The sequence below is a fragment of the Macaca mulatta genome, chromosome 6, assembly GCF_049350105.2.
Source record: "Macaca mulatta isolate MMU2019108-1 chromosome 6, T2T-MMU8v2.0, whole genome shotgun sequence".
In the NCBI taxonomy this organism is placed as follows: Eukaryota; Metazoa; Chordata; class Mammalia; order Primates; family Cercopithecidae; genus Macaca; species Macaca mulatta.
In genome coordinates, this window is record NC_133411.1 from 74,992,016 (window position 1) to 75,011,700 (window position 19,685).

A 19,685-nucleotide genomic window follows, 5' to 3' on the forward strand; every position below is an offset into this window, starting at 1 on the left:
TATACAGCTATGGAATGCTTGGAACATATGCCAATATGTTTAGCATGTGGGTGGATAAAAATGGAATCCAGCTTTGCAAGAAGTTTGTTTTTCATTAAGAAATGGACTTCATGCTTGATAAATGACAATTACAATTGCCCAGGTAATCCATTTTGGCTTAGTTTTAAAGTAACCAAGTTCATTTAAAAGCACCTGGGAGTATCAATAATAAATTCAAGGATAGATTCTCTAAGTTTTCATCAAAGTAGGCTTAGATAATATTTAAATTTATTACTAGTTTTCGTCTGTCCTTTGGTGCACTGAAGATACATCAGCATAACTACCTATTATGTAGATGAATAATTTATACTTCCAAATTGCAAAACCTTAGGGTTGCAATGTCAGATTTGTGCATGAATATTTAAGATAGAATAATAATCTAATATTAGAGTGCTCAGTGTGTGCCGGTTACTCTAGGTGCTTTACATATATTATTTCATTTAGTCCTCACAACAACTCTGACTTCTCAAATCTACAATATCCAGCGACGCAAGAAAGCCACAGAAAGGGTAGGTAGTTTACCCAAGGCCATATGGAAAGATGGGGCTGGCACTCACTTTGGCATGCAGACTCCCAAGCCAGACTTCTGAGACACTCTACCAGGCCATGTACCTGAAGCTCTGCCACCTCAAGATTTTCATCCTGGTGGTCCTAAGTAGGGGTGAGTAAGCCACTTAATTCAATTAGCATATAAGACTTGTTTTTAGATTCTTTCTTTAAAAGAGGCATAATTCTTCAAGAGTTTCTTTTACTCTAGATACTGTTATTTTTTTTCTGGTTGATATACAGTTCAACTCAGTGTAATTCAGTTTTCTTTTTTAAACTAGCATTTAAAGTGACAGAACCGTTTAAAAGTATTAGTGCAAATTCATCAACTTGTCCAAATAGTGTAGCTTCAAATGATAGTTTAGGCTGCCTAAAACTTTGTGTTGTTCAAAGTTCCTTTGTTCTAACGTGGATTCTCCCCACCTCCTTTGTTCGAACTATTTTATATCATCAGTTTTTGTTGTTGCTGTGTGTGTGTGTGTGTGTGTGTGTTTAAACTTTTATTCTGAAGAAAGTGAGTCCAGAATCAACTATCAGTTTCATGTTTCCAAGGCAATCCAGTGTAATTCTGTGTAAAAACACATACCTTCTGTGTAATTCAGTAGGCATGCCAATCCAATACGATCTAGTATGCTTTTTATTTTTCAAAAGAAGAACCTAGTTAGTATAATAGAAACTAAAGTGAAAACCCCCTAAACTCATTCATACATTGCAGATGGCTGCATTCACGTGTAACTAGGGTAGGGTCTTCTTGCTTGGAAATGACTTGATTTTTTGGTTAACAAAAATAAGAGGCCACTTTATGAACATTTTCTTAAGTCTCAAAAATAAGTGTCCACTCAGTTGTATAGTCTTTGTGATCCCAAAAAACCACAGGGGATCATTTTGACTTTGAGGGAAGGATTCTGTCTTTGTAGCGAGAACAAAATTCAGTCTTTAGGAAGAAGCAATTAAAACCCCAGAGCCTTTTATTGCTTTAAAAAAAAAAAACTCACTGCACTGAAATATTTTCTGCTAATTAGCTGTCACAAACATGTTGCCATTAAACTTGGACTCTCTTTGGTTAACTTCAAAGTCACTAACACGCACTGTACAGCCCTCCCAAATATATTTTGGAAAAGGGAAACAACTTGACAGATCTGTAATCAATGTTTTCAAGGCTTTTGTTTCTCATAGAACCTAATCCTGATTTAAGAACATTTGTTCATTTTCGTTGGGTAACATACACCAGCCTTTATGATGCCAGGGCTGTGTTGATGTCTGGTGTGTATTTGGAAACACTATGCCAGAGCTAATTTGCAAAGTTTATTTAGTACTAGTATTAGCCAGGAATGTACTTAGCTACAGGTAACAGAAAACCCAACTAATAGTAGCTTCAATAAATTGGGATTTATTTTTCTCATATAAGAATATTTGTTGGTAGAATGTCCATGGCTGGTGCCATATGGAAACACTATCATCGAGGACCCTGGCTACTTTTGTCTTTGCTCTTCTTTTTTTAATGTGAGGACCCTGACCTTGGGCAAATCATGACATAACTTTCCTAATACTCAATTTCCGCATCTGAAAAAAGACTGAACATTCTTCCTATAGTTGCAGGATAGGGTAAGGCTTGCATGAAATCCTATATGAGAATATGTCCCTTTCAGGAATAAAGTTGATGTTTAACGCTGCAATGGCAACCACAGCTGTACTAGTTTTCATAGTGGTGATGGGGAGGGAGGATATGAAGTGGGGAATAGGGGATCTTACCTTAACCCATGGTCTTCATTCTCAAAGTTCTCGATTCCTACATACTTTCAGATGATGTTATTTAAAATAGTACGTTGGAGAAAATACTTTAAAAAATGGCAGGTACTGTACCCTGTAACAAATAGAATCTATTACTGATTAAGTGATATATATCTTCTATAAACTAATTGTTTATTCTGTGACCTCTTTACAATAAATTTCAGTACCATTAAAGGCTTAAGTTTACATTATTGATTATTTGAATATGTGTGTCATTAATCTTCCATTGTGCTCATACATTTTATATGTACATTTTAAGTGTCGTTTTTGCATTTAGATGGAGAGGAATGGCCAGAAGAAAGTAGACTTGTGGATATTAGCTTCATATAGCACTTCAAGAGGTCCCTTGAGCTGATTTGCCAGTAAATTTCTACACTGAAATAGGCTTTCAGAATAGGGACTGCTAGATAAACCACAAGGTGTCCGTAGTAAATAAAAATGATTAATCTCAGCAGAGTAAATTCACTATCACTGGTCAAATAGTCTCATCCAATTCTGTTTCCTGGTTCTATAAAAAGCCTTTTTCTTTTTGTATTAAGGTTGTCTATAATTTTAATAGAACACTTGAATTATTACCTGATTTAAAAAAATTGGTTCATAAAAGGATATTGATTCTTCAAATTAGGGGCAGTTGAAATGTACGTTTATTAGCAAACCGGTCCCTTGATGGGTCCTGGAAAGTCCTGTCAAGAAAACTCATCTTAAATCTATGTGAGAGACACCTTCTTAGAAATGATCACAATTCTTAATGATTGGCTGTGGATTGGACAGTGAGGTTGGTGTGGAAATGCAAGTGAACTGAAAAGCGAAAGTGGAAATCTGTTAAGCAGGGTTCTTTCTAGTTGCTGAGTTTTTATTCCACATCATTGATATTCACTTCTTTCCCAGGGCATTTTCCTGGGTAATGAGAAGACTCTAAAATCAAATAAAGCTTTTGAACATTGAAGATATTAGCCACTGTTCTGTTGAAGAATCCCATAGATTTATAGTGATTCTAAACGATGTCTCATATCCACTATATTAACTAGCTTTTTAGAAGCTTATGAACATTGTAGCTTTTATTGATTCTAGGGAATTGGACCCAACAATAAGCAATAAAAGTCGATGGTAACTTTCTTCCCATATAGGGCTGTGCAGATCAATACCCTGAATTTACTGTAATTTGCTGGTAATGGGTAGAAGAACGGAAAACATTGCGGAGCCTTGTGGGGCACAGCTGTGCAGTGTTGCCTTTTTATCTAAGCTCACTGGAGGTCACAGGCTTTCCCAAGTAACAAGAAACATAGTTAAGTGGCAGGGCTGATACGCATATTTATCAAGAGCCTTCATAAGTCATTCTAAGGAAAAAAAGGAAATCACAAAAGTTGTCCACAGTAACTTTAATTTTATAGAGATCCTGAAGGACCTTGAAATCTGCACTATCTTAAAGACAATTAAAATTCTAAATATGTAACTAGCATTGGTGTTTGATCTCCTGCTAAAGTAATTTTCCTACTGATTAATAGCAGGGTGTGTGATTTCACTGAAGTCTAATTTGCTTCGAATCTTCAAATGTATTCACAGCCCTGTGCCCAGGTGATTTAGAAGTGGAGAAGATGTGCGGGTCACACACCCTTGCTCTTTTATTGAGTCCTTGCTGTCTCTTTACCATAGCTCTGTAGTTGTGCCCTAGGTTCCTTCTTCTAATTCAAGTAGTGCACTTAAATAGTCATAGCTGACACTAAGGGTGCTCTTAGGTTTAGGAGCTGTGCCACGTGCAGGACATGTGTCAGCATTAATCTTCTCAACACCCTATAAGATAAGCTGTATTATCTTCATTTTGTAATTTTGGAAATTGAATCTTAGGGAAGTTAAGGTTTCTGAAGGATGCTTCCTGGCATTGACTTGGATTATAGAATATGGGTATGTCTGAATCCTGATCCTATTTGTTTAATTACTAGGAAACATACAATAGACTTAAATAAGGATTGTTTTAAGCTTTGAGTTCAATTGATATAATATGTGTTTTATATTTTAGCTTTTGTTAAGAAGGACTGTGCCTTCTCTAATTTGATCAAAACTAGTTTCTTTAATTTTAAAAATGATGCAGAAACTTTTGCTTGAAAGAGACAGTTCTTTTGTTCTTTGAAAACAAAGTGAGCACACAAAGTACAATATGACTGTGGGCTGGAAGCTATTAACCTTGATATAATAATGCACTTCACTTAATATATAATAAACAATAATCTAGAGCTGTTGTTCATGTAAGTGTTGGCTACTACTCAGCAAAACCCTGCAGAGAAGCATGTAAACTTTGACTTAGGAGACAGATTCCCCCTAGGTCATACTGACTTGGAAGACCGTATGTGTACAGATGTCTGATTCTCAAGCTTGATTTTGACATCAAGGGTATAACGTGTTAGGAAGCATCAAAACCCATAGTAATTGGCTAGAAAGGAAGCTTGTTTCATTTGTCCATTTACTTGAGGTTAGCTGATTATTTGACTTGTTACGCTTCTTCTGCTTTAAAAGGTCTCTGTTAAAAGTAACATATTCACAGGGCTTTGCTTCAAATAAAATCAGAGTCTATAAAAGTAAGTGTGAAATTTGCTTAGAAAGAATTGCCAAGATCTGTGTTTTTTCTCTCCTAAGAGTAATTGACAGTGTGTTACCAACTATGAATGCAGCTTGATAGCCTATAGGAGGAGTCTGTGGTGCAAATGTATCAAGTCATTACTTGGTGATGAAAAATAATTAACAAACTCTGGACTTGGGCAGATGTGGATTCAAAGACAAGCTAAGCCTTTTACCGGCTCTATGACCTTGTGTGAGTTACTTAGCCTGTCTGTACCTCAGTTCTCTCATCTGTAAAATGAGAATAATAGTGAAGTTTAAGATAATGTATGTCACTGTGCAGTAAATGTGAGATGCCATTATTAAGGTAGTAAAGGTAGATGAGTTTAGTAAAGAAAGACAGTTCCCACTATTTGTGTAAAAAATTTAAAGGTGGAAAAGGTGGTTGTCATGAATGATGTTTAACTTTTCATCTAAGCAAAATCTGGGATTTTATCTTACAATTTGTCTCATATTCCTACTCATCAGGGACACGCTGGTATAACTTAAATGGTTTTACCACCTTTTCATCCACTTTCAGATTTTCATTACGTTTAACTTCCGAAGGGCCCTCAGTGCTTTTAGACAGTCTTTTTTCCTCATCTCTGGATGGTACCCTGTCCTGAGCTCCCACGACTGTTCTAAACCGGCCCAGGAGTTGAGCATTTCCTCTCAACTCCTGTGGATCCCGTACACACAATTTTCTCTTGACTCTGCCCCTCCTCCTCCTCCTCCTCCTCCTCCACCTCCTCCTCCTCCTCACTGCCTCTTCCTTGTTCCTGGCCCTCAGCCATGCTTCCTGGATAATTAAAGAAGTGTCCTAACTTCTTTCCCATGTTGCCCTCCCAGAGCAATGTGACATGCTAATGCCAGAGTTATCTTTTTTAACATGTTGATTAGGTCAGCTTATTTTCTTCTTCAAAATGTTCCATGAGCTCCCCATTGCCTATAAGATAAAGGCAGCCACTTCCAAAACCCTTCCCTGCCTCTATACTCCTGTCCTGCTGATTTTTCCTTCCTGCTCTCTGTTCCAGCCATGTTGTTTCATGAGTGTGTTCTGTTTCACTCCACCCTACCTGACTACGTCTGTTCTCTTTACTAGAATTCCCCTTCCTCACCTACTCCCAAGGCTGCCTGGCTAATTCCCAGACATTGCAAAAGAAAGACCAGGCTCCAGTATTGTGTCACTTAGGAATTTTTGAATTACAAAGACTAGAAAATGCAAGTTAAACTGGTTTAAACAATAAAGAGACTCAATTGGCTCATATACCAGAGAAGTCCAAACACACGCAAGGGTAGATGTGTTTCAGAGATTTCACCCAAGTCCCAGTTTCTACCAGGCTTTCTTGTCTGACACCTGTGATGCCTATTCTTGTGGCTGTCATTAGCTTCATGGGTTTAATGCTACTTCTTTCCCATTCGATCTCTCGGACAAGGGAGGAAGTTCTTTCCCAGAAACCCTGAGCAAACATCATTTTGCATCTTACTTGCTCAGGTTGAGTCACATGTCATCTTTAAACCAATTACTTTGACCAAAACAGTGAGTTTTGTCATTAGTTTAATTGGAGCTTATCCTTGACATTGAAGGTAGTATCATTTCCACTGTATTTTGTTAGCATGAATAACAAGAAATGTTGGGGAAGAAACAGTCCTGACCCTCCTCAAAGAAACTGATCACCCCCCTCCCTTTTGTATTACTGCATACTTTGAAAAGACCTCTATTCCAGGCCTTTTCACACTGTATTTTATAGTGAGTAAAGTCCTTTATCCCCAGGGTCTGGCACAGCACCGGCCATATCCACGTTTACTAAAAAGTGTGTGATTGAATAAAGGAAACCCATTTTGTTTGCTTTAATCCCCAAATGTGCCCTTGCCTTTGCCCTTGGTAGAAGAGTTTTGCCTTCTGTATTACTGAAATTACAGAACTTCAAGTGAATTGCTCCAGTTTTACTTTGCTCTATCTTTGAAAACTACCTGTTTTCACCTGTTCCTTTATTCCTCGTTAGGGGAAAGAGTGCCCTCTTTATTATCAGTACTAGCCCTCCCTGCTTGTGTATTTATTCAAACCTCTCCTTTCAGTACCTCACATCACCACTGTCTCCCACTCTCTGGCATTTCCATGGTGGAGTATAGGGGAAAAAATTGGAACTGGATGATATAGGTTCATTTGATTCCACTATCTCATGGCTTTGCAACTCTGGTCAATTGCTGATCTCCTCTGGACTTTCCATGGGAAGACTTGTGTGTCCTATCCAGGCAGCCAGCTGATTTTGTGATGAAGCTTATAGACTCAGTTTATGATAAAATCTTAATAAGCCACACTAGACAGTGACTTTTTCTGTATAAAGAGCTTATGAGAACTGATATCACAGTCTTGTTCATTTAGGTTCATGGCAGAAAAAGCCAACTTGGAAAGAAAGGAATAAGGTAGCAAATTTCTTTATTTTTCAAAGAAAGTGACTGTTGTGGTTTTGATCAAATAAAATTTACATATAAATCCAGCAAGCATTTTGTTTTAGCCTTTTGTGGTTTATTTTATTTATTTATTTATTTTTGATGTTGTTTTTTTAAGTCGGAGTCTTGCTCTTTAGCCCAGGCTGAAGTGCTGTGGCACCATCTCGGCTCACTGCAACCCCCACCTTCTGGGTTCAAGCGATTCTCCTGCCTCAGCCTCCTGAGTAACTGGGACTACAGGCACATGCCACCGCACCCAGCTAATTTTTTTGTTGTTGTTGTTTGTTTGTTTGTTTGTTTGTTTGTTTTTTAGTAGAGACGGGTTTTGCCATGTTGGCCAGGCTGGTCTTGAACTCCTGACCTCAAATGATCCACCCGTCTCGGCCTCCCAAAATCCTGAGAGATTATAGGCATAAGCCACTGTGCCTGGCCGGTTTATTTTGCTTAATTTTACTAGCACAAATAAATATATGAAAGTGCATTATGATTATAGATACAAAAAGAAAATGAAATAAAATCTGTGAAAAGAGAAAGATAATTTAGGATTCTCCATCCATGTCACATTTCCCACAAGGATTTTACTGTTATTTTACAGGTTGGGTGGTTTGACTCTTCAGGCATTTCTATGGGGATCTCCCTACTGGTTTTCCAGCTTGACTACTGTCTTCATTTAGGAAAACATGTATTTATGAGCAACTTACTGGATTTTTCAAGTGTTGTTAGAATGTAGACCATTTTTACCTTCTAATGATTTACAGCTAAGTCCTGTGTAAGATCTGGTTCTATGGTATGAACTTTTTTGTCCTCTGCTTCTGCCTTCACAAGTGACTCTCAGAAATGCAGACCAGAAAAATGGCACCCAAAGCATTTCTTTAGGAGATCCTATGCTTTGTCAAGTAGTGAGAGCTCCATTTTGAGTACCTTTCCTTGCCTCACACTTCTTCTCCCTTGCAAAGGAAATAAGTAAAAACCTGAAGCTTTACCTTTGTAATGACAGCCCAGAAAATTAATATTCCCTAAAGAGAAAAACAATCCAAAGGCAAATGGTTTATGCAAACCAATAGTCCTTAGGGGGACTTAACTACCAACCTCTAATAAACAACATACGCAAACCACTCTCTCTAGATCTCTAGGGGTGGGGCTCAGGCGTTAGTATTTTTAAAAACTCCCTGGGTGACATTAATGTGTTACCAGGCTTCAGAATCACTACTTGAGCTGAATTATCTCATTCCTTTTTATTTTTTCTCCTCTGTTAGCATTTACACATTTAAGTAATACTGCATAATCTTGCACCTGGTGATAACTCTTTTGTTTTATATGTGTGTGTGTATGTTGCCCCAACTAGCTTTTAAATGTGTTTTGTTTTTCCTTATGTGTCCCTAAAAGCACCTGATATACTGCCTTACACATCTCGGCTTCTTTGAACTCTTTTCGTAAATTAATTGTTAGTGCAGAGTACTTGCAGTAACTCAGTCATAGGATGAGGCCACCAATGACTAATGAAAGAAAGATGATGATGGGGAAGTGCATGCACTTGAAATTCATTGGTGTCAGGAAAGGGGTGAGGGAATGGTGTGTGCTGGACATTGCCACTCTGTTTCAATGTGGGGTTTGGGAGTCATGGTGCAGAAGGCAAGTTGCTCAACTTCCAAATTCCCTTTGTTTTTTGGAGGAACTCCCAAAGTGTGGATCTTGGTAGACTTGGCCCCACCTCCCACTATACTAGTGAGGGAGCCAATATTCCTTTTTCCTGCCCACTTGGAAGCTGGGGCAGAGACCCAGGTGTGATCATGTAACCCTCACAGGACACCTGCGAGGACAGATGAAGTGAAGGTGTGTGGGGCAGTTAGGGATTCTTCCTGGAGGCTGAGCTCCCACTCAAGGTTCAGCTGCAGAGGTGTCCTAACTGGGCTTTTCCCTGGGTGTGGTCATACTTTCTGGGTTTAATTTTTTGGTTCCTGCTCACTTTCTGACCTTGTCTGCCCAATCATCCTGTTGCCTTCAGGGGTGCCAGTAGTCGTCCATACATTGATTGTTTACTTGCCAGTCTCATTCAATTTCTGTTGCTTTCAAGAACCCCAGCTGCTGGATAGAGCAATAGGTTAGTTAACAATGTATAGCACAATCCTCCCTTCTTCTTTATTTTAAATGGCAAAGCCCCCATGGCTTTGTAACCAGGTGTGTCTGTTTTCCTTTTTCTATCAATTCTCTGCATTTCATCCAGTCCCATGGCTTACATACAATCTTAGTGTTAATGACTCCAAAATCTACCTCCAGCCTTAACCTTTTTCTTGCACCCAGATTCATCTGTCTAGTTGCCTGTTTGGAATCTTCTACTTGGAATTCTTACAGACAGACATCCTGAATGTAGCATGTCAAAGCTAAACCGGTTTTCCATCTAACTATTTGCTCAGGCCAAAAACTTATGACTTCTCCTTGCTTTGTCTTTCATGCTTCACATCCAGTTTCTGTGTAAATCTTATGAAAATGTATCTCAAATCTGACTGCTCCTTCCCATCTTCATTGCTGGTCCTAGCCAGAATCTCTCTCACCTACAGTATTTCTATAGCTTCCTAAAAAATTGGTATAAATATTACCTTAAAGTAAGCTTTGAATATTTAGATATTTATGTGTTCATTTCTTCTGTTCTCCTGCCCCACACCAGCCTTCCCTTCTCCCCGTCTCCCCGTTTTGATACGCTTTCTTTAATATTTTGGAATAATTTTAAAATTTACAGAACATTTACAAGATAGCTCAGAAAATTATTGTATTCCCTTCTTCCAGTCCCTCAAAATGTTGACCTCATATGTAACCTTAATACATTTGTCAAAATCATGACTTTAACATTGAGACATTGTTATCATCTAAACTACAAACTTTATTTAGCTATCACCAAGTTTTCCACTAATGTCCTTTTTCTGATTGAGAATCCAATTCAAGGTTCTTCGTTTTTTTGAGATTCTTCATTGCCTTTAGCCACCCTTAGTCCTCTCTCATCTGTGACAGTTGGTCAATTTATTCTTGGTTTTCACAGCCTTGACAGCTTTCAGGGGCACTGGTCACATGTTTTTAGAAGGTTCCTCCCTTTGGGTTCGCCTGAGGCTTTTTCACGATTAGAATGGGGTTCTGGATTTTGGAGAGAATACCACAGGCATGAAGTGTTCTTCTCATCACATCATATCAGAGGATGGCAGCGTGATGTCAACGTGGCTTACCACTGATGACGTTAACCTTGATCTCTCAGTTATGGTGGTATCTGCAGGTCTCCCCACTATAATGTTGCTATTGTTCCCTTTCTGTATTCTGTTATTTGGAAGTGAGTCACTAGGTCTCAGCCCACTCTCAAAGAGAGGAGATTTAAGCTCTACGGCTTGAAGAAGGGAGTATCTACATATATTATTTGGGCTTCTGTAAATGTCCTCTTTCAAATCATAAATTTACCCTTAGTTAGGAAAGAAGAGTTCAGAGATTTTCTAAACACGTGCAGCATGTATAGCAGTATTGTTTTGTCTGTCTATGAGTAGCTGTTAAATACTAAAAATTATAAATAGTTTTAAAATTACCACTGTGATGATTGCTCGTACCTGTAAAACATTGCAGTTTTCTCCCCTGTCTTCATGAATGAAACAGTTGCCTTCTCTTTTTGAAGCTAAGGATGGCTGGGAGAAAGGAGCAGAATCATTTACCCTTCTTTCTTGTCAGACTCTCCATGAGTTTTCTTCCAGGATTGGAGGGATCTTTTGGTATCCTCGGGTACGTTGAGAGATCTCAAAAATAACAGGATTCTCAGACAAGATTAATTTTATTTAATCTTTATCTTTAATGCAAATATTTGCTAGTTAACACATAAAAGTCCGGGGGGAGGATAAAATATCAAGCAAGTAATGATAAACAGGAACTCTCAACAATGTTAAATGTCATTGAATCATCAATATCAATGAAAATCTAGAAATTTTTAATCTTAAGAATTTCTTTAATCCAGTGTCAACAATTAGCAAATTGTTTAGTTCAGATGGATACTTCTTGCTGTTTTTTCTTTTTTCCCTTTTTCTTTCCTCCTCCAATTCTTACCTGACAGTAAATTTTTAACACACACTCCACATATGTCAAGCACAAGCTTAGGTTTATGACTCAGACCAATTCCACGTCTTATCTAATTATCTGAGTATGTGTTAGTGACCTTATCCTGACATTAAGAAAATAAAATGAGGACACATACACAAAGTACCGCAGGGACTTTGGCGATAAAATGCCTTGATGCCGTTCATTTACGTCTGACGGGTGCAGATTTATCAGCATGTGGCCCTCATCCATTAGGGCAGGAGCTGCTTCCTGCTCAGGCTGCAATTGCTTAGCCCTCCTGGTATTTGCAGACTTTTGCAGCTACTGTTCACAAGGTCTTGGCCACAGCACATTCATTTCTCTCACTTTATTACCATCACATGTGATTCCAATTTGCTACCAAATTGAGTTTCCAGTCCTGAGCCTGACATTCAAGCCGTCAGGTGGATTAGCTCCTTCAGCTTGGTTAGCGTGGTAGCTTCAGGTCAGTTGACAGTGGCCTATTAAATGTCCTTTGCTCCTCATCTTGGAATCTCGGCTGCCATCCTGTGGAGCAGCAGTGCTGGGTTACCCACTGTAACCTTCCTCCTTGTTTAGAACTCATAATTCTAGACCTACTGGAAAGACTTCTGATTAAAAGCAGAGTTGGTTTTTATCCCTTATCTTGCTGTTTCAGCAGCTTTTTCTCAGAGCAAAGCAGCCAGTTTATGCTCGGGTCATTTGGTGGAATATGATTGATGGAACTGTTCGGGTCATTCATTTGGTCCCTTTCCTCTTATGTCTTCTGAATGATCTATTTGCATATATAGTTGAAATAACATCTGATTTATTATTTTGTTGTTATTAATGATAATACCTCAGGTACCTTTTATGCGGCTGTCAGATCAACTTACTGGACAGAGCAGTATTATTCATTTGGTCTCTAGACCTTTTGCTCTGCAGTAGTATCAATTTCTTTCTAGGAGAAATGGCCTGGGTCTGGTACAGTGTGGTGTACTTTGTAATCTTGGCTACTCAGGAGGCTGAGGCAAGTGGATGCTTGAACCCAGGAGTTTGAGATCAGCTTGGGCAATGTAGTGAGACCTCATCCTAAAAATAAATAAAAATTAAAAAATAAAAAATACAGTGTGTTGAGCTATTACATCTAGGAAGTTCTTTTTCTTTTCTTTAACCTGAATACAACACAGATTTCTCAATGCTTGTTGTAACCAAAGATCCATGTATAGAAAATTACTCATTGGTTTTCTATTTATGTTTTGGTTCCCAAGGAAAACGGTCTTGGTCAGAGACTTTTCTCTTGTCATTAGAGGTTTTAGTAAATGAAGGTATATTTATGTTTTAGAATCAGGGAGCCAAGTTCAGCAAACACTATAATTTCTTGGAGCTAATCAAGGATTAAAGAAAAAAGCAAAGCAAAACAAAACAAAAAGGCACTTTACCACTGAACCCTAGAGCCCTTGAAAAGAAAACATTTGCTATTGGGAGAAAGAAGATGACAATTCATTCCTAAAGTTGCTGATTGTTTTTCTTGCTTTTAAACAGTTATGTGATTACTATATCTGTATGGAAATATATTTGCCAGTTAATAAGTAAGGCCTGCTGTGTTTAAAGCAGCAGCCACAGAGCTCTCCTCTGCTCTGGTCTGACACTCTTGTGGCCACTTTCTGTAAGCTGTGCTGGAGTAAGTTGTGCTGTGGAAAAGTGATAGCTGAGCCTGCTGTCCATGACAAACATTGAAATAGTCAATAAAAATAAGAGACAGGAAAGGTGAGTTTGAAGCTGATGGGGAAATACCTTTCAAAGGATAATGCTCAAGCACCTGAAAGGCAGAAAAATAAATGAGAATTATGGGCATGAATAACCAAGTTTAGTCATAGTGGGCTTCAGTTTGAGTTTAAATAGCCAAATGACTCATCGCTTCCTATTCTTCAATAATTGACAGCAAGTAATTATTCTTGAGCTTTGAAAACTTCATTAGTGGATAGAGGTATTTCTGAATCTATTTTTGTTTATTTCTTTGGTTGGCTTGTTTTCTTGCGTGTTTTTTTTTTTTTTTTTTTTTTTTGGTTTTCCACAGCCTCTTGATGATTAGGTAGATAAGAATCTCAAATTGAGAGAAGTGTGAAGGCACCCTTTTAAAACTATGAAGCACTCTAATAATTGTCATGGCTGTCTGATTACCTTTTAGAAGTTGATTAAGCTGCTTTTAAATATCCCAATGAATAAATGGATGTTTTGAGAAATAACACCAAAAGGAAATCTTTTCCATTATCATTTAAAAAATAGAAAGTGCAATCTTTGGTATGCATAATGTTTTGCATGAATATATTTCTGTTGAGGGCAAATAGTTCGATTTAATTGTCCCTTTCATTGCACCTTTCATTTAATTATAATCCTGCAAAATGTCTCCTACTTCTTATAGCTAAATCCTGTTTGGATAAATTCTTTGCTTGCTCAGATTTTCCGTATGCTCAATTGTAGGGCCATGTAACTCAACTCAGTATTTTACTGTAGTTGCTTTGGGAAGATTGATGGTTTTTCTGCTCTGGAATTCAGATAAGCTGTGTTTGTACCTTAAACACAGTGTGTAAAGAGAACCGTGTAAGAAGGGATCCAGCATAAAATTATGACATTAAAATGTTTTCAGTATAGGAAATGCCAAATCAAGCATAATGAGGGATGATACGTTCTTTGTTATCCGTTTGGTATCATAGTAATCTAAGGTTAATGCAGCATCACTTATATATGGTTTTTTTTTTTCTTTTGCAGAAGGAGCTGAGTCTCCCCAGAAGAGGAAGTTTGTAAGTAGTAGGATTTTGTTTCCTTGTTTTCTTTTTATTAATATATAGTTTATAGTTTGATTCTTCTCTGAGTCATTAGTGGCAATTGTAAAATGAATGATAATCAACTGAAGAAAACAAAAAACTGAATTTACTTATAAAAGTCAAACAGTAATAATTTCATAATTTTCAGGGTTTGTTCCATATGGGCATTGTAAACCTAAATGCATATTTATTCCTTGGAGAATCTTAATTTTTTAAAATGCTGTTATATAATCAAGCAAAAACATTATTTGGTCAGGAGATAGTGTAAATTGATCTGAATCAAGAATGAGTGTTCTTTATGATCTGAAATCCATGTTTTTTTATACTATGGATTTTATATGGAGTAAATTATGTACTTTTGAATCTGAATTGGAGACTTTGAATCAGTTGAACTTTCCATTATTAGATCTAGATCTTACTGAACTGATTCATGTCATGCTCTTGTATTAAAATAATGGATTTATGAACTTTGACTTGATTTCTTTATAGTGTGTTTTAATCTTTTATTTTTAAGACCATTAATATATTTGCACAAATCATAGTTTTTTTTCCATTAGCAAGTTGCAGAATGAAATTGAGGACAGAATTAACTACCCTCAATATTTGACCACATTTAAAGTCAGATTTGTTATCCGGTAGTACTGTGTAAGGGCTGGTCTGGAAACATTTACATTTGATGTCTGATTTAAGTTGAAGAAGTTAGTAGATGGAGCACCTCCTTTAAAAAAATAGTATTTAAGATAAGTTTTTACAACTCTCCTCTTGGAGGATTCGAAAAAAATTTGGTAACTGTTGAAATATAGGGTTTATTCTAGGCTAAATTTTGGAAAATTTCAGCCTTTGCATCTAAGAACCAAAAATTCATCAGCTGTGAACATTTTATTACTGTCCATTTTGCTTCCTGTCTTTTGTACAAGTTTAGGCTGCCAGGCAGATACTGGATTATTATTTTTGGAGAATGTGCCAAGATAAATTGTCACTAGCTTTTAGCTTCCATCTCTCTGTGCTAGAGTTTAACAGAAAATAGTTTGCTATAGGAAATGGACTTAGAATTAAACTCTTTCCTCTTCTGCATCATGATTAGGACTCTGTTGCCTAAACTTGGAAAAGTCCAAACTTTTTGATATTTCCCATCATGACAAGACAAAAGAAAAATAGAAAACTACATGAAATACTTTTATAGAAAAAAATCTCATTTGCTTTTTTGCACTTTTCTTTAAGGCTTAAACACCCTTTCTCTTTTATTTGAAAGCTTCAGAACTTAAGTCAAATCTTGCTTTTAATCTTTTTAATAGATTGCACATGAGTTTTGTTTTTTGTTTCTTGTTTTATCACATTAGTGTTTCCAATAATATTATAAAGATCATGTTAATTACAGAATTAGATTTCATGTTTCTATTTAAGGGTAATTTCCTCTTTTGCACTTAAGTCTCAATTCTGTTAATGTTAGCTGATAGCCATGAGTTGATGTGAAAATACGTGATAAGGAAAGTATTTTAAGTTTCTTTATTTGAGAAAATGGGATCTTTAATGAAAAAAGAATAATGACATAAGTTGTTTGGAGCCCATCCTTTGGAAACATAGTAAGAGAAAGTTTGATTTACATCAGAGCCATTTAAACTCCCCTCCCTGTTAAAAGTCAATTGAGCATTCAGATGATGAGCATGAAGCACACTATATATGTATATGTGAACACAAATCTACTTTTTTCGTGAATTCTGGGAAAATTAGTACTTTCAAGTGAGATAAACTAAAAATAAACATGCTATTTTGTATTTTCTGTTAAACACGAATATTCCCCAGAGAATTAACGATGCCTGATATAGCTGTGCTAGAACCCATTGTCACTCAGCGTTTTTAGTGAATACTGTACAGAATGCCAGTAATTACTTTCCTCGTGCAAGGTTCTTTTATGACTTTGAGAAAGGGAAAATGCTTTTTAAAATAAATGCTAGAGTAATTTTATACAAATCTAATGAAGAAAGGCACAAATGTATCTTTATTAGTATCAGCTAGCCAACGTAATAGTACCTGATAATTAAACCTGTTAACACTTTATTTACTGCGTACATGACTCCTCCATAAATGCTTTGAAATCTTTTTATATCTTCTCCCAGAAAGATTAGAGATTTGCTCCTGCTGTTCTTTTCAGTCTCTTTTTTGTTGTTGTTGTTCCATATTAACATAAGCAACTGCACACAGTGTGATGTATTTCTTATTGTCTTTGGTTATATAGCAATGTGATCCAACTTGTTAGAGAGTGTGTACCTTGATAAAGACTGAAAAGGCCTCTTTTGATATATCTACTGCTTCAAATCTGTATGTCTTGAAAGATAGCAGTTTTAAAATTGCATTTTCAGCATTCTGAAACTTACGGGGTTTTCCACATTTTTTTGAAAATTTTGAATATTGCTTTAAATAAGCTTAAAGATAACTTTTATATCCAGAATCATGGTAAAAACATATATTACATTGAAAGCTTTCAGAAATGAAAGACCTCAGGAAATTTTTTTGTTATTAATTGAAAGTATAAAAAAGCAAACTATTCTGTCTAGAAAAAGAAATTCAGATCCTCACTAATTTATTATTTATGATCATTTTAATGAGAACTAACTTGAAGACTCTCTTGTTTTATAAACATTTTTAAAAGGTGTAGAAGCAATGATTGTGACTGGGTAATAGACAAGAGAAGTGAGGGAAACAGCTTTCTAGGCAAGATGCTGTTATGAGATAATCGAGTAACTCCAGATCACTTTTCCAGAGGCATTACAGCTTCCTAGACAGCTGGATTTTAGCTATTTCTCTTCTTTTTCCATTCAATGAATAGCCATTTGCCAAGGCTGCTTCTGATCCCAGATACTTCCTGTACTTTCCCCCTCATTCTCCTTGGAACTAAAGTTATCACATTGCCTTATCCCTCTCCTTCCAGCTACCTGTCAAAATCATAATATAGTCAGATAGTGAAATATTATACAGCAGGTAAAGTAACTGGACAAGATTATACGTATCAGCAGGTATAATTATCAAGAATAGAATGATAAGTGCTAAAAGCAAATTCCAGGTACAAGATGGCATTTATATTATAAAACTTAAAAGTATGCAAAACAATATGTTGTTTCTGAATACAGGCATTTACAGTAAAGGTATAAAAGATGCATGGAAAGCATGTTTATGATAAAGGTCACTTACTAGTGGAGAAAATGAAGTAAATTGGATTTGAGAGGCCTCTGCAAGGAGTTTCACGTATATCATTAATGTGGTAGTGTGTATATGGGTGTTTATATTATACCCTCTGTATTTTTGGTATTCTTGAAATATTTTATGTAAAATACTCAGTGATTGTATGGAAGTAGGATTAAAATTGCTTTAACCAAGTATTTATGTAGATTTTTAAGTAATTTGAATAACAATTATGTAAACATTCTATTTTGAATAAGAAAATATATCACACCTGTATTTGTGTGTGTGTGTGTGTGTGTGTGTGTGTGTGTGTGTATTTGGTTAATTTTGTCTCATAATAAAGATTGCTCCAAATAAATATGATTTGACAGTAACTAAAATATCTACAGTGGCAGATACCAATTGGTTAATGCCAGAACATCATAGAAAAAATTATGATGATAAATTGTAATAATCTTGAAATGCTTTAGTATATACTACCTGAAGCCAGGGGATGAAGCAAATGAGATAATAACATTTATGATGGCATATTATTACACTTAGTTTCAGAACTAGATTTGTTGCTTTAGATTTTTATCCCATCAAAGAGATGTGACTCTGAATGTCTGTTCTTTGTGTTCAGCAAGGTGCCCGGTATAACAACTACATAGTGCAGACATTTGTGGAGTCTGTACAAATCTGTCTCCCCCTCCTAGATTGGGAGCCTCCAAGCAATGGACCTGCCCTGTTCTCTTAGGTTCTGTCACTGTGCCTGCGCCATGAGGACAAGTGGTGATGCCACGGCCGGATGGCTGATGCCAGATCCTTCATGGTTTCAATTCAGTATGGAACACATCAACCTTCTGCATGTTGTTTGATTTAGATTTTTCTAATAACTAATTTGTACCGTCTGTATTTATGAAAGCGCCATTATTGTTGTGGTACTTTTTTTCTAAAATCCACCCATATTTTGCATGTAAGTCCTGAAATCACATTTCTAAGTGGAAAAATTCACAGGGAAATGTTTGTTTTCAGGCAAGGAAAGTGCAAAAAGTGGAAAAGCCCAAGATGTGAGCCCACGATGGTTAGGAGCCAAACCAAGGTGTCCCTGGCAGCCATTATTTATTTTTAAAGGACTCCTTTGTGTTTTGTTAATTGCCTAAATAAACAGCTCTCCAGGACAGAGAGGCTTCTTTTTTCATGGAATTCCCTAGAGTGCCTTGATGGTGTTTATACCCTGGAGAGAGGAGCAGGAAATCTGCTCAGGCCAGCTCCTGTGCCGCCTCCTGCTTTTAAGTGGTCTTTCAGATGTCTTCGTACAGAGAAGAAGGAAACTGTGTTATCTATTCTTAGCAAATAGGTTCTCCCCGCTACTTAAAATGACCTTTCCTCCACCTTGTTTAATTATAAGCCTTGGTGCATTGTTTCATGGCTTTGTAGGTCTGGGATCTATAAAATTATCTGCAATTATCACTTCATTTTAGTAGAAGCAGTGACTGACACTTGGCAGTTTCTTAGCTTTAAGTTCTCTGGCCACACATGCTTGCTTGCTTGATTGATGGATTGGTTTATGATATTTGATTGCGACAGCTGTTTTAAATGTATTTTTATTTATAAAATTTTTCCAACTCTTTCGAAAAATAATTTCAACTTTTAGGTTCAGGAAGTACATGTGTAGATTTGCTACAGGAGTATATTGCATGACACTAAGGTTTGGGGTAAAAATGATCCTGACACCCAGGTAGTGAGTGAATATAGTACCCAAACTGTAGTTTTCCAGCCCTTTCCCCTTTGTCTCCCTGCACTAGTAGACCTAGTAGACCCTAGTGTCTATTATTCCCATCTTTATGTCCACACACATGCTTTAAGGATGCTTTTAAAGGAATATCCAAGGCCAGGCGTGGTGGCTCATGCCTGTAATCCTAGCACTTTGGGAGGCCGAGGCAGGTGGATCACCTGAGGTCAGGAGTTCAAGACCAGCCCAGCCAACATGACAAAAATCCCATGTCTACTGAAAAATACAAAAATTAACCAGGCTTGGAGGTGCATGCCTGTAATCCCAGCTACTTCAGAGGCTGAGGCAGGAGAATCATTTGAACCTAGGAGGTGGAGGTTGCAGTGAGCTGAGATCATGCCCATGCCAACCTGGGCAACAGAGTGAGACTCTGTCTCAAAAAAAAAAAGGCTGGGTGCAATGGCTCACATCTGTAATCCCAG

The 19,685-nt window shown here is 37.0% G+C and overlaps 1 protein-coding gene across 14 annotated transcripts in view; it reads left to right on the plus strand.

Moving 5' to 3' along the window:
* Nucleotides 1-19,685, plus strand: part of MAST4 (microtubule associated serine/threonine kinase family member 4) — a 578,446-nt gene that overhangs the window by 287,082 nt on the left and 271,679 nt on the right. For all 14 annotated transcript variants that reach the window (XM_078004799.1, XM_078004800.1, XM_015140160.3 and 11 more), the window contains one exon: nt 14,254-14,285. In XM_078004799.1, coding sequence (XP_077860925.1) covers nt 14,254-14,285 — 32 coding nt within the window. The remainder of the gene's footprint in view (nt 1-14,253; nt 14,286-19,685) is intronic.